This window comes from Pelobates fuscus, chromosome 3, assembly GCF_036172605.1.
Source record: "Pelobates fuscus isolate aPelFus1 chromosome 3, aPelFus1.pri, whole genome shotgun sequence".
NCBI classification, from domain to species: domain Eukaryota; kingdom Metazoa; phylum Chordata; class Amphibia; order Anura; family Pelobatidae; genus Pelobates; species Pelobates fuscus.
Window position 1 is genome coordinate 26048692 of NC_086319.1, and position 15460 is coordinate 26064151.

The 15460-nt window shown below is 38.9% G+C and overlaps 1 protein-coding gene across 1 annotated transcript; it reads right to left on the minus strand.

Annotated features, from left to right (window-relative positions):
• Nucleotides 1–6342: 6342 nt before the first annotated feature.
• On the minus strand, nucleotides 6343–13006 carry LMOD2 (leiomodin 2). Its single transcript, XM_063445085.1, has 3 exons — nucleotides 12587–13006; nucleotides 10066–11448; nucleotides 6343–6720 (listed from the first exon to the last, which is right to left on the minus strand). The coding sequence occupies exons 1-3, from the start codon at nucleotides 12857–12859 to the stop codon at nucleotides 6694–6696; spliced, it is 1683 nt and encodes a 560-aa protein (XP_063301155.1). The 5' UTR covers nucleotides 12860–13006; the 3' UTR covers nucleotides 6343–6693.
• Nucleotides 13007–15460: the final 2454 nt, after the last annotated feature.

The window sequence follows — 15460 nt, forward strand, 5'->3', positions numbered from 1 at the left end:
ACTGAGTGACAGGTCGTTCCGGATTGGCGTGATGACGTCGGCCTCCGGGCACCATGCTACAAAAGGAAGAGACTCCCTCGCGGCCGGCGTTTGTGTGACCGGGTCGACCGCGAGGAACAGAGGAAACATGGCGTCCGGACGGATGAACGTCTAAGTCTCTACCTCTCTCGGAGGTAGAGACTTCAGGTACCCTGACAGAAGCACAGGGTGCCGAGGTGCAGCAGTGGAGGCTCATTGACGCCTATTCCAGGCTGGTAACCACATCCTCTAGACTGGGCATCGGCTGGACCTGAGTGGACTGACTTGCCGGCCTAACTATAGCTTTTATCTAGTCTACATTGACATAACTGTATACAAAAACTACTGAATACTGCTTTATTAGACTAAGCCTTACTTCACTTGCTATCCCCAGTTTGTGTCATATTCGTGTATAATTTGCAGTTTATTGAATTTAGCCTTGGCACTAACAAGCGTTAAAGCGTTAAAGCTACAATTCAATAAGCAAGTGCCGAACACCACACGCAACCGAGTCACGCTAGTTTCATATCTCCACTTAAGCTGCCCACCAACGGTTGTGCACCCGCAGTCAGTTTGCATAGTTTGCTTATATTCATGCTTATTGATGTTAACATTCTGACATATATACCTCCTGATTACATTATAAAATTGTGCATGACTCTTCTATTACCCCCATTGTAACACGTGACGATGCGCCTGAGGATTGCCGTTGGGGTACCTCAGGCCTGTTTGTACAAATCTAATGCACTGCAAAATAATAAATAAATAAATGTGAAATTTGGGTTTGAAATTGCTACAAACAGAAATACTTTTTTTGTACATTAAGTATAAGTATAAAATTAAGTATATCTTGCAAATTCCATGTGTATCCATGGTGGCATTGCAAACAGATTAGACCTTTCCTTTCATAGCTAAGAATTCAGGAAAATCTATACTACTGCTATGCATTCCATAGTCCAATTTTGTTCTCTCTCACTCAAGAAGGAGTCAGCTGGTACCAAATGTGTTTTGCAGGCGTCTAATTTGTTATCTTCTCAAAAAAGATTATTAGACTTTCAAAAATAGGTCAGACAATGGAGCCCAGAGGAGGGGAGAGCTAGATTACGGGACATGTGAACTTTGGCTAAATGTTGGTTCTGAAAAACTGCTTTGGTAACCGAATTAGACAAATCAAAATGGGATAATAGGTCTTCTGCAAAATATATACTTAGTATGATATTATGTATGTATTTTGCAGTACACAGATAGAAGATTTTTTGCACTATTTGGTTCCCAGATCAAACAGTAAAATATCGATATTTATATATGGCATATTCATTCGAAAATATAATATATCAACATAGACTTATTGTTTTATACTGCTATGGCTTTTTCCCCTTTATTACGGTAGTCACTTTTACTGGGAGCATATGACGCACACTCCCTGAATGACTCGAATGACTTCATATAGGTGCCCGAATGACCCCATTATAGGTGCAGGGTGTGTATTATTGTTATTTGTTAAATCTTTTGTGGGCTCTGCTGTCCTGCTGATGCTCTCTATTAACTAAGTGGATTTGGCTGTGGAACCTGTACAGCTCCATCTGTTGGTTGTGAATACCTTGCAGCAGTTATGTGCAGCACCACCTGCTGGTTGCAACTGTTATTATTATTATTAATAATAATATTATTGCCATCTATAAAGCGCAAACAGATTCCATAGTGCTTTACAATATTATGAAAGGTGGGATTTAACTATAAATAGGACAAATACAAGAAAACTTACAGAAACAATAGGTTGAAGCACTACATGAATAGTAAGACTTGGTAATTTTCATAATCAGTTAGATTTACATATTATGGTTTCAGCAGGCAAGCAGCATATTTCTTGTTTGTTATTGTCTTCCCTTTATAAATATAGTATTGTGTTAGTTTGAGTTCCTGTATGTTTCCCCATGTAATTTACTTATAGGTATTGGATTGAGTGTGACGCCATAAGTTAAATATAATGCAGATAGGGGCTAGCGCTGAGTGAAAATAAAGTATTGTGTATTGGTTCCCTTGGGAACTGTGTGTCCTGTGTGGTTTGTTCATGGATGCCAGTAACAGAGTTTTCTGACCTTTGGCTGGCTGCAATGGTCACTGATTCCTGGAACAAGTTACGATACAGCTATATCTGAGAGCCACAGGCGCCTTTGTAAAGGCAGTAGCTGGAGACAGGGTGAGCCGAGGTATCAATACCTGCGTGGGAGAGGAACAGAAAAGGCAGAGGGGACGATACATGCCTGGAAGAAGAGAGCAGCAGCCTTATCCGATGAAGAGGACCTTGATAGACCCCAGTCGGGCTTTGGCGACTGGGTCTGAAGTGCTCCAGGGTCACAGGAGCTCACACTTCACTTCTCACTTGTCAATAAAATCCACATGTAGTGACTGTCCCCTAGCCATCAATCAGATTTTTTTTTTTTCAATCAATCAGATTTTTTTATTGGCGCCAGGGTTGGAATTCAAAATCACAAACCAAAAAGAACATGCATGGCCATTGGATGTCTCAGTTGGTTTGTGATTCAGGTACACAGCTAAACGTACACAATGTATCAGTGAGGTCATTTCCAACAAATCCAGACACCACCAATTTGTTCTCCTCTGTCTGAACTTTTGAACTGAATTTGGGTAAATTAGATTAGCAGCTGAAATGGAACGTTGATTATGCTCCGCCCATTGCCATTTTTCCGCAAAGAATAAGTAGTGCCTTCTCTAAAAAGTTAAAAAAAAAACAGAAACAATAAAAGTAAAACTAAGGAGAAAGAAAGAAAGAATAGGGCAAGTAGAAGAATAAAACATGTTTTAGATATATATATTTAAAAAAAAAAAAGTTCTTAACCCCTTAAGGGACCAAACTTCTGGAATAAAAGAGAATCATGACATGTCACATATGTCATGTGTCGGGGTACTATAGTCACCAGAACAAGTTTAATGTATTATTCTGGTGAGCATAGTCAGTCACTGCAAGGTTTTTGCTGTAAACATTGCCAACAAAGCAGTGTTTACATTAAAGCCTAGGAACACCTCTAGTGGCCACTCCTGAGATGATCACTAGAGGTGCTACCTGGGGGCAGCACTGACGTTCAGCATCTCCACACTCTGCATGGACAGTCTGAACTTTTCCCATAAAGATGCATAGATTCAATGCATCTCTATGAGGAGATGCTGATTGGCCATGGCTTCCTTTGGCTCCGCAACCCCAATCCGCCTCCTTGGCTGAGATAAACTGAATTGACAATCTCAGCCTAAGGGAGAGCATTGTGATTGGCAGAGATCATCAATTCTGATGATGTCAACTAAGGAGGTGGATCAGGGGAGGAGCTGGAAAAAGGTGAGTTTACACTATATTTAAGGGAGGCAAGAGGGGATCAAGGGGTCTAAATAGTGTTTTTAACACTATAGGGTCAAGAATACACGGTTTTATTCCTGACCCCAAGTGTTCCTTTAATTAAAAAACACAACCTGCAAGTGACATTACTGCTTTACGCCCACACATTTTCAAGACTTACGTGTAAATTTAGGAAGCCAAAAGGTCAAATCTAAGCTACCATGATGGTTTTGTTTCATTACAGCTGGGTTATGGTTACTAGATCATATCAGTAATTTTATACAGAAGGATGTTGGGAACGCCGTTACTGCTCATAGCTCTGGGCTCATATCCAGCAGAAAATTAATGCCATTTATTCTTGTCACGTCTAATCACATTCTTGCTTTAAGTAGCGCCTTTTCTCTGACAAGTTTTCAGAGCGTCGATAAGTCTGCTTATTAGACCTCTTTTTTATTGATTGCCAAGACCACCAACACTAGTGCGGTCAGTCACTAAACCACCAATTATCAGGATGAACACACAGGGCTCCACAGATAAAAGTAGGGGGACACTAAGAATGACCAACATCAAAGACCCACTATTCACATATTACACATGTACTTACAGTGGGCAAATGCATGTGGGTGTAAGTTTACGTCAGAAACATATCAGCTTCTTGCAGGTCTCTTTGTCACCAAATCTCATTTACTGTAGCACATTACATTAATAAATAATCCCATCCAAACACTCTGCACATAGCTAAAGCTAATAATGTCTAGGCGGGTCCCCTTTGCTTTGACACGAACAGATTCTTTACCCAAAATGAAAGCATTGGTGGCAGGCCTTTACCCCTGACTCAGTGGAACCAATAAACAGTAATGCTGCAACTGATCAAAATGTAAAAATGTGGTCCCAGGTGATTGAAAGTTTTCCTACACCCACACATGAAACAGACCTTCATACTTTGTATACTGCTGATATATGGATTTATGGGTTCAATTTATGTCTATGTTGATTGGTGCAGTGTGGTGTTTTGCTGAGCAGGCGCAATAGCCTCCCAATGTTTTCCTATGTTAAAGCATTGGATTGTCTGAGATCATTAAGATTGTTGATCTCAGCGATGGAGCAGTGGCGATAGAGAACAGGTAAGGTTCAAAACCTTTTTATTCCATTTTGAGGGGGCTGGGGACCCAAATAGCTAGTCCAACTCTATGGTGTTAGGAATGTTTGTATTCCCAACACTATAATGTTCCTTAATGTGTTGAGGACAATTAAATGTGTGTCCAGAATTCTTATACTATATGACTCATCGTAAAGAGTTTAAGCAGTACATTTCTGCCTACTTAAAACAATGTTAAAAAAGTAAATTTTCCCCAATTCAGGAATGTTTATACAAGTGCCATAGTCATGTTTTTTAATTAATTAATTAATTACATTTATTTACTGCCCCCCCCCCCCCCCCCCCACCCACACACACACAGTTTTCTGTTATTTGTACTTAAAGACAGTAGGGATGTGCATGGGCAAAAAATTTGGTTCGGGACTTTGGCTCTTCGGTTCGGTTCGGCACCTCCAAAATTCGGAACTTCGGCAATTTGGGACTTGGCAATTCGGGACTTTGGCAATTCGAGAATTCAGGACTTTGGCAGTTCCCTAACCCTAGTCCTACCCCTAACCCAACCCTAACCCCTAACCCTACCCCAACTCTATCCCAAGCCTACCGCTAACCCTACCCTCACCCTAACCCAACCCTAACCCCACCCCTAATCCTAACCCTAGCCCTACCCCAATCCTACTCCTAACCCTAACTCCTAACCCTACCCCTAACCTTAACCCTACCTCTAACCCTTACCCCATAACCCTAACTCCGTCACCCTAACCCAGCCCTGCCCCTAACCCAAACCCTACCCCTAAACCTAACCCTACCCCTACAAGGGTTAGGAGTAGGCTTATAGGTAGAGTTAGGGTAAGATTCCAGTCATAATTCCCTTAATTTCTCCTCCCTCTCTTGTTTTGCCACTTTTCAGAAATCTGAAGCAATTCGGAAATTCAGTTTGGCACTTCTTAAATTCGGCACTTCGGCACTTCGGAAGCATCCATATGTCCGAATTGCCGAAATTCAGACGAATTTAAATCAGGACCGAAACAAATTGCACGTGTCTAAAAAACAGGTAAGCGCTTGTTTAGTGTGTTGGATTAAGCTAGGCAACAACACAGCCAAACCAAGAGTCTCTCTTCCTTGCCAGTTAGAAATGACTTGCAAGGAAAATGAAGGTAGCACCTCTGGGTTTTAGAAAGGATGAGAAAAAAAGAGTATGTTTTGATTTGGTGAATTATTCATGAGAGAGAAAAATTAGCACTTATACTTTTTAGAGGCATAAATCAGCTCTGATATATGCGCCTGAGTGCTATAAACCATGCTTACTGCTTTGATGAGGCTTCTCTTCTTCTAATTTAGTTCCTCAGTATGATATAGGGTAAGAATACTCTATAATGTAATGTATGTATTGGTGGGTTATAGTAATAAAGTAAAATGTATGCACTCACATGTTATTGAGCCCAATATGTATCCACTGTAGTTGTGGGGAGTGGTATGACCCTCACTGTAGGATGTTGTGCAGACAAATCCCAATAGCATATATATGCAAAACACAAAAAGGATATAAAGCTCACTGTTGCAATAAGCGAATAAAAGATCAAGGATAAAACCTACTTACAAACTGTAGAGCAATATGGAAATGCTCAATTCACAGGGCATAGGTGGCTTGTATCCCCACAAAGGATATGATGGTTCAGGTGCAGCAGGACAGTGAAGATCCAGGATATAATCAAAAGTACTTTATTGTCACATACACAAAATAAATAATAGTATAACTTTTAAAATACAGTAATCCTTAAAATAAGGCTTTATTAATTCATGTTTTATTTATTTACTCTGGGTCACAGTTTTAACAGTGTATCATTGTGTTTTACGTGAAAACAACATTCACACCAAATGATAAAACCTTATTTATTGCATGTAAATTACAAAAAATAAAAACAAAACAAGCCATGAGAACACATGTTTTAGTGCAAAAATAGCAAGGCTTGTGATAATGATCTGTTATAGGTTCACGTATGATTTTTTTTAATAAACGAAGAATGTAATATTACAAAAAAAAAAGTCATTTCCTCAATATTTACACATTTTTAAAAATCTTTTAACAAGCTTTAGGTGAATCAAGACAACATATAAATATATCAAACTTAAAAGAACTTTGGTAACCTCTTTATATTCAACTGCAAATAATTCAGCAACGTTTCCTTGTTGATCTTTGTACGGATGATTTTATATGTCCGACCTGAGATTATCTGAGTGCTTGTGGTACGTCCACCTGTATAATAAAAAAAGTACAAGAAATCAGTCCTTTACTTATTAAACCAAGTTTCTCTTTAACAACATAAAAAATAATAACCATAAAATGGATGGATGGACAGATAGACAGACAGGTGATTAATAGATGATATTCATGTCAGAATAGCATAGCAAACTATCGAGAAAGTCATCTTTGACACAAGACGAGTTAAATGGCAGTCAGAGCAGACAATTTCACACTAACAGCTGAATGCTAAATTGACGTAAGGATGCCATGATAAGCATGAAGAATATCTATTCCACTGTGAGAAACCTCTCCAACTTCAGATTCATTACTAATCCATGCTAAATTAACAAAGGGGATTTGTGGTGACGTGATAACAGCCAGTTGTGGTGAATGAACATACAAAGTTGGAAACCATTTCTAGTTCAGCTGAGATTTTGAACCTGTCTATGACCTGCGTCACTTTGAGAAAATACATCTGTTTCAATGTACAGCACAACCGGCGATGAATCCTGAAAATGATAAAAAGAATAACTGTTTCTAAGACTGCATTTAGAGGGATACTATAGTGCCAGGAATACAACGCTTATTGCTAATAAAATGTTGTCATGTTTATAGTTTATGGTCTCAGTGTTGCATACCTCCCAACTCCAGCACCTAGAGAATTGGGATGCCAATGGGAGGGGAGTAAATGGGGCGTTTCGGGGATGCAAACGCAGTACTGGCTTTGCCAAAATGGGGTAGGACTGCCCAAATTACTGGTAGGGGGCTCCTACAGGCTCAAGCAAGCTATTAACAGAGCAGGAGATAAACAAAATTCTAAATTAAACTGAGTAAGCAATAAAGGAAGATTAAACATTAGATCTCTCTTTACAGGAAGTATTAGGAAGGCTGTGCAAGTCACATGCAGGGAGGTGTGACTAGGACTGTATAAACAGAGTGATTTAACTTAAGCAGTGAGACGGCAGGGCCATGATCTATACAGCAAAACGACTTCATTAAGCTAAAGTTGTTTTTACACCTATAGTGCCGCTTTAAGTAATTGTTGCTAGACTTGTGCACGGGAAATGTTTTTATTTTGGCCAAACCACTGCCCACGAAAAAAAAAAAACTGTTTCAGTATGGCCACATTTTGGCCATATAGCAGTTGGGCTCGTCAATTAACATTTGGAAAACATATGAGAGGAGCCAAAAGGGCCCTAATATGGACCAATTATCTTACTGCAGAATATAAACATAATATTCGTATTATGTGTATATTTTTACAATACACTGATAGGTGCATTTCCCCACCATTTGGTACAAAGATGAAGATAGAAAAAGTAATATAGAGAAAAAGAGTAAAGAATTCTATCTTTATATATTACTTTTTATTTTACTGCTCATACTTTTTTCCTCTACCGTATTATTCACTTCTCCCTTGATCTATGAATAAAATCATCATTTAATGACTGTTTCCTAGCCTTCAATTGTCTTTTTTTCCATCATCTCTTTTTTGTCTCTAAGGGCAAAAAACTCCAATTCACAAATCTGCTCGTCCATAGAGTGTTTTGTTTGCTTCATGCTTTAGCTACATTTCAGCTCAGAGTTCTGGAATTCAGACGATCACACTATCTCCCCAAATTCTGATGAATTGCAGTTTGGAACAAAAAAAAATATCTGAGTCTAATTTTAGCCACATTGCTATAATAGGTATTCTTCCTTCTGAGATGCCACTAATGGCGGCTACACATTACAAGTAGCAACCTGAAATTATTATTCAAATAATTAGATGATATCGTTTTCAGCTCCATAATACATTTTTATATTTAATATAAATTATTTAATATATATCAAAACTTTATTAACGCATGTGAGGGAAAAAAAACGTCTTGGATATCCTGCAACCTTTTCCTTAATATTGAAGCATGGGTCTTGGTTAACCTGCCTGGGGTAAGATATAATAACTAAAGCTAGGTCCCACAGATCATTCCATGTATTATTGGGTCAGCTAGACCGGCCTATGCATGTTTTTTAGGGATAAGATATGTAAGCAGTAATGTTACCATTTTCTGTTACTACTTGGAAAACCTTCTTTTCGACTTTATAGAAATGTCCATCTGACTCCCATCTGACTCCCTGTCTCACCCCATACATTCTCTCTTTGTAAGTCAGCAGATATTGATAGATAGCTTTAGGTTTATTCACTACGATAGGAATTATAGTGAATTAAAATTCATACTAAAACAGACAAACTATGATGTCAGAGATGGAAAAAAAATTTAAATGAACTATTTTAGCCTGAATTTTACAATTCCAATTTTTCCATTTTTATATAACAGATAAATCGAAGTGTTCTAAAAATGCTCTAAATATGTTTCGGTTTATTAATGTATTTTAAAAGTAGTCCGAAAACTCTTTGTTTGTTCTTCAGACATTTGGACAGTTTTTGCACCTTCAAAGTTACGTACTAGGAGCTAAGTGTACTGTAACAATATTCTGACTAACATTCTACATAAAAAATGCCACCAGAGGGGGGCGGAGCCTGGCAGCCAAGATGGACAGACGTGCTGTCCTTTAGCTCCAGCACGATCCAGCACAAAGAACCCTAAAACTACAAAACTACACACTGGTTACAGCAAACCAACCCCGGAGGACTGACCGGGAAAGAGTGGGAATAAAACGACACTGGGAAATCTGTGCCGACAGCAAAGAAACCGAGGCATATGGCTGTGAGGCCTAGCATGTGTGGTGACCTGACACCTGGGGGAGGCGGCCGATCTCCCGACATGGGCATTCATTTGTTATGTTTTACTTTATTTAGCATCCATGTGAGTAAAATCCATGGCCTCCAAGCAAAGTTAATGTTCCTTACATGTTATCTACGTTATACCTATTGTGCCTGATAACTTGCATGACTTTAAACTACTAATCCCATTTAAGCATCCTCAGGCATCATCCTGTTTACTTACAAAAAATGTGCAGTACAATCCCATGAATACTCTAATGTTAAATGCAAATGTTTAAAAAAAAAAAAAAGAAAAAAAGTGCTGTGAAGCCGACATATTATGTACGCTATTAGATAATCATTTGTGATGCCCAGCGCAATGTCTCTGTTAATGTGTATATCCTGCAAAGCACTACAAAAATAAAGAATTTAAAAAAAAAAAGTGCCACCAGAAAGCACAATGTTTTAATAGAGAAAGTGCAAATACTGTAATAATAAATGGAGTCCTAGGAATCCTAAAGAAAAATGAAAAAGTGTCAAAAAAAATAATCAGTGAAAGCGACTGACAGAATTTATAATACACACTAACAAAACCTCGGAAATAGGACTAAATTATAATGTTATGAGGCTATATATTTAAACTCGAAACGTACCTTTTTGAGTTGCCTCACACTGCTTCCCCTTATGGCTTGCATGAGGTCATCGCGCACCGATCGTTGGGGGGTGGATGGTCTGGATATATCTTCTGTCTTTTTCTCTGATATTGATCTTAATGAGTTTTTTATATCTTTGAATATGTTGTTTTGTTCTTTTCTACTTTTTTTCCCTTTTCCCTTGTGTCCATTTTGAAGCTTGTTGGCTGATCTCTCATGTTGCTTGATAACTTCCGCTATATTTCTGGAGGGAACCTTTTTCTCTTGAATTAGCGGAAGTATTGGAGGAGGAGGAGGAGGTACTGGTGGAGGAGGTGGGGGAGGTGGTGGAGGAGAAGGAAGCATTGTATTATCAGTTTGAAATTTCCTAGTTGGCTTTGGAGATGACCATGGCGATGCTCTAGGGGAAGAATACGGTGATACTCCTGGAGTTCCTTTTTGCAAGGTCTTGGTCCTCAGATTTGATGTGGGATCATAACCCAACTCTTTTTGTTCCTGCATTCTTTTTTGTCTTTGCTTGTCCATATTTCTGGTAAGGATACTCGTCATAGACATTCGCGGTCCTGGAAGTTCGAAGTGATATCCTAGTTTGACCACACTTGTATTGTCTCTCAGGAGTTTTGCTATCTCCATTTCCACCTGACTACCCATGATATGTCTCTGATTGTGGAACCTTAATTCTGTCAATACATTATTGTGATACTGTAAAGCTCGCATTATAGCCAGTATACCCTTTCCTGTGATAAAGTTTGATTCTATGTTTAAGCTTGTAATACTTTTATTAACTCTTAGCATGGTAGCAATAGCTATAGCAACATTGTCATCAGCATGAGTGTTTGCTACACTAAATATTTTTACGACTGTATTATCTTTTAAAGCTTGTGCAAAAGATACTAGTGTTTCCGGTGTAATATTTTCTATGTTGTTTAGATTCACTTCAAAAGTCTCTGGGTCATTAGTTTTGATGTTTTCAAGAGCATCGTCAATGACAGTAGGGTTGGAGAGGGCAAGGCCAGTTGCCGTCCTATGGGGACCAGACCCATCTGTTTGTCTACTGAATTTTACGCTATTTCCACTATAGCCATTGCATGTACTGCTATTGTTAGCTAATCCATTGCATTTTGGAGTAGGACTACAGTTAGAACTCCCAGATTCCAATTTATCATATTCTTTAAGTTCATCTTTTTCACTTTCTTCTGATTCACTAACTACCTCCCGTTCATCTTCTTTTTCTTCTTCTTGGTCATTCTGTTCTTCTGCTTCTTCTGCTTCTTGTTCTTCCTCTTCTTCTTCCTCTTCTTCTTCAGTGTAGACTTCAGAAACTTCACTGTTGCTTCCTATAAAATCCTCTTCCTCGCTTGACTCTTCTTCTTCTTTAGGATTCTAAACAGTAAAGGACAGTTTAACCTAAGTGCTCAAATCAGCAGTAATTTTTTTGTTCACAGTACCGTATTCATGTTTTTCTTTTTACAATTTATACACATTTTAAAATATTTAGTGTGTGTGTATTTAGAACCTGTAGACACCACCTGCTATAACTTATTGTGCATCAAAAAAGGCATGCTTATATTTTTTAAAGCATCACAGGGTTTTCCCAAGGGCATCCAAGGTGTTTTAAATAATATAGCCATCAATCTTTGGACACATTGCTATTCTCCTGATTCTTCGAGACAGTGTGATTCTATAATGGTTAAAAATAGCAGCAATATAATCCTAGCTGATAACTTCCATCTTTGGGAACAATCAAATACCAAACACAATCGCAGTTCAAACTGAGCCAGGAATTCAGCAGAATTTGACACACCAGTTGCATGTAGACAGAGGGTTTATGGAGTGGTATCAATAATGTAACAGCTAGTATTATTTTACAATCTTGTAAGTCTCTGGTCTGCTCATTAAAGATAGATTAGTGGGATTATTAAAAGGGCAATATGTATTTGTTTTATCTCAAAAACATAATAATCTTATATTAATTTCATCGTTTTTGGAATATTAACATAACACAATGTAGCACATTGCATCACCACTTCTTAACTAATTTATTTATTTTAAACAATTCTTGTTTCATATCAAAATGCTCATTTGAACTAAAATATAAGCTTCTTAATTATTCATTTATACTGAATTGCCATAAAAAAAAGACATAAAATAGATAGCTTTTGTATATTTCAGTTGACATTAGCAGTTATGGATAAATGAAACTAATGACGAGTATAATCTCCTAGATTTGACCTGAAATTACAGCTTGATTATTCAACAAACACTGTTTAGAGGTAACGTAAGTAATTAAACCATATTTGGTAACCGGTATCGGGGCATTTTGGAGTCCGCTGAAAAATGTAGATTTCAATATTTAAATTCACCAGCTGTTAACAGAAAAAGCGAAAGAAACAAAGCAAAATTAACCAGCATGTTAAAAAAATATAGATAAATAATGGGAGCAGTGTTTGAGAATGGAAAGGGGGTAGGAATGGCATCATGTCAACTCAAAATAATAATAATTTTTAAAACAAATTTTTACCTTATCGCAGGCTCCTTGCTGTTCCGTCTCCAGTAATTTTTTTGTTTCTTTTTCCCAATAGGCCATTAGAGCTTCCCTGCTGAAGTTTACTGTTGGAGATTTCTCTGTTAGACTTTTTTGTCTCATTCCAACTGGGAGATTACGATCTGGTTCAATATCCTCCAGTTCTCTCTCCAGCTCTTGAAGCTCTTCTGGAGATAGCGATGCCAGTAACTCATCTTCATCAATATCTTCATATTTGCTAATCTCTCTCCTATATCCAAAGGTAGACATGGTCCCGTTAAATAGTTATAATGCCTTGGAAAACCAAACTGTGTCAGTAGAAATGATAAAAAGTAAAAAAATTAAATAAAATAGAGAGACAGAAAACAAGCTACTTTCTTAGTTCTAGTTTGAGCAGTAGCAAATGGCTTTCTAGAAGAGAAGAGGCAGCCTTTTAAGAAAGGCTAAATGGGTGTTCCTCCAGCACACAGTGGGATGAAGGCATGCTCTATTTCAGCCTGAAACGTCAGCTGCAAAGAGACACAGACACAATGTGACATCACAGGTGAATGCAAGGCTCTCAGACTGTGGGATTAGTGACATACTAGACGTTACCATATAAAGCTGAGCCTGATTAAGAAATAATATGTACATATGGCAAACTGTCTAGCAGAAACACTTCACAATAAAGGACATGTTTTTATTCAATACCATATATTACATTTCTTTTTACATCTTTACAGTGTTATCGTTCATATTACCGTCACATGGTCACATTACAGTGAGCTATGTATACTACGTCAGTATAGATTAGGGGATAGCTAAAAGGAAGATCAACAAGTACTTTTGTACTACAGCTCCCAAGGCATGATGGGAGCTGAAGTTCCACAGCAGCTATTTAATGTCTGTGCACATTTGCAAAGTAGTTTGGTAATCATTTTACATTGGCGTTCCCAACAGCACCCATTTTGATTGTTGGGATACTTTTGTTGTTCTTCCTCAAGTAGTTCCTAGGAGTGCTTTATTCGTGCTGCTATATAAAATTACAATTTAAAAAATTAACATTCTGATAATTGGACTGATTAGGATTTTTGGGTTGATTATTTAAAAAAAAAAAAAAAAAATGTTCTGGAGGGGCAGTGCTTGCTAGCCATGTCTGACAGCGCCTCCAAAATCAAATTAATTTTGACAAATATCTTGATTTCCAAGACCCTGAAAGCCTTCCAGCCGGTCTCCCGGAGCTGGACCGCATGTATAGATGCCTTTCTTTCATCCGCTGAAATAGTCTAAGCTACAGCGCAAGTCTCTGGCCTACCTCACGTCGATCATCCCGGGTCTAGAGGATCTCCTCAGCGGTTCTCCCACAGGGGTCTGCCGAGAACATTTCCTTAAATATCACGAACCCCGCCAGTCTATATGCCTGCTATGGGATGCCACTCCCAGAAGCCAAATACCACTGCTGACAGAAGGGATATAGGATCTATGCTCCGGAAGCCTGCTCAGTCCATGCCGACACCCAGACGCAAGAGGTGCTAGAGGCTAAATTCCCAGGCAGGTCTGCTTCAGTCTCTTGAGACTTCTGACAGGACAGCTCCCACTACTAAATATGACTTGAAGATCATGCTGGCTGACAATCACAAGTTATGGGCGGCTGACCTAACACTCCTAAGGACTGACATTCAGGCCATTACTGATCGTGTGCAAGCCTCTGAAGAGGACATTCTCGATGTCAGGACCAACATCCCTGCCAATAAAGAGACAGTGCAACAACTTCAAGCTAACCAGTAAACCTTGTCCCTACACCTAATAGCCTTGGAAGACAGATAACATCGAAACCATATTAAAATCTGAGGCATTTCTTTTGATATATCGGCCAAAGATCTCCCGCATTACATCCGGAGGCTGCTGGCATCCATCTTGCTCCACACAGCTGCCAAAAAGGTGGTCACTGACTGAGTATACTGCATAAATGGCGCTGTCAAATTATCACCTAGTGTGACTAGGGACGTTATCCAGGAGCTCCTTAAACCCTAGCGGTGACCCATAACAGAACCACCCATACATGGGCCTTCCTGAAGGCACTGGAACTGGCAGATCGTAACAATGGCCCAACCTCAGGCACCCTCGTAGACACCTGGGACCATGCCCGCGTCACCCTCTTTATCCCAAGGGGCCAAAGGACCAAAGGCTTTCAAGACCTGAATATTCTGGGGGACTATGCTAACCCACCATGTACTTAGAATGGATGAATATTGACAATAATGACCTGCAAACATGTTGCTCTCTTTTCCTTTTCTTTTAAGCAAATGTTTGTTGATTATTTTACTCCATATGGTAGCTGACTATTGCTACATTTGAATGATGTTTGGTGTCTATTCTTTTCCTTATTTTCTATTTTATGTGTCTGACCATTCATTGAATTTTTTATGCCTTTATGTTTTCTTAGTTTGTTTTAGTTCTTTTTATTAGGGATGTGCATGGGCAAAAAATTTGGTTCGGTTCGGCATTCCGCCATTCGGGACTTCGGCACTTCCAAAATTCGGGACTTCGTCAATTTGGCACTTTGGTTCAGCACTTCCAAAATTCGGGACTTCAGCACTATGGAACTTAGGGTAAGTGTTGGGTTAGGGGTAGGGTTAGGGGGTAGGGCTGTGTTAGGAGTAGGGATAGGAGTAGGGTTAGGAGTAGGGTTAGAGTTGGGTTAGGAGTAGGAGTAAACACTTCGGCAATTCGGTTTCGGCACTTCCGAAATTCAGCACTTCGAAATTCGGCAATTCGGACATTCAAAAGCATCAGAATGTCCAAGATTTGTCCGAATTTACATTAGGACCGAACCGAATTGCACATGTCTACTATTTATATCTTCTACTGTTCCAGGTAATTTATACCACC

Bases quoted from the DNA above. Each gene is read 5' to 3' on its own strand.
- LMOD2 (XM_063445085.1), bottom strand. From the start codon at position 12,859: ATGTCTACCTTTGGATATAGGAGAGAGATTAGCAAATATGAAGATATT. The intron at 11,449-12,586 runs GTAAAAATTTGT...TTTACTGTTTAG, and splicing joins AGCAAGGAGCCTGCGATAAG to AATCCTAAAGAAGAAGAAGA. The intron at 6,721-10,065 runs GTACGTTTCGAG...TTTATTATACAG, and splicing joins GTGTGAGGCAACTCAAAAAG to GTGGACGTACCACAAGCACT.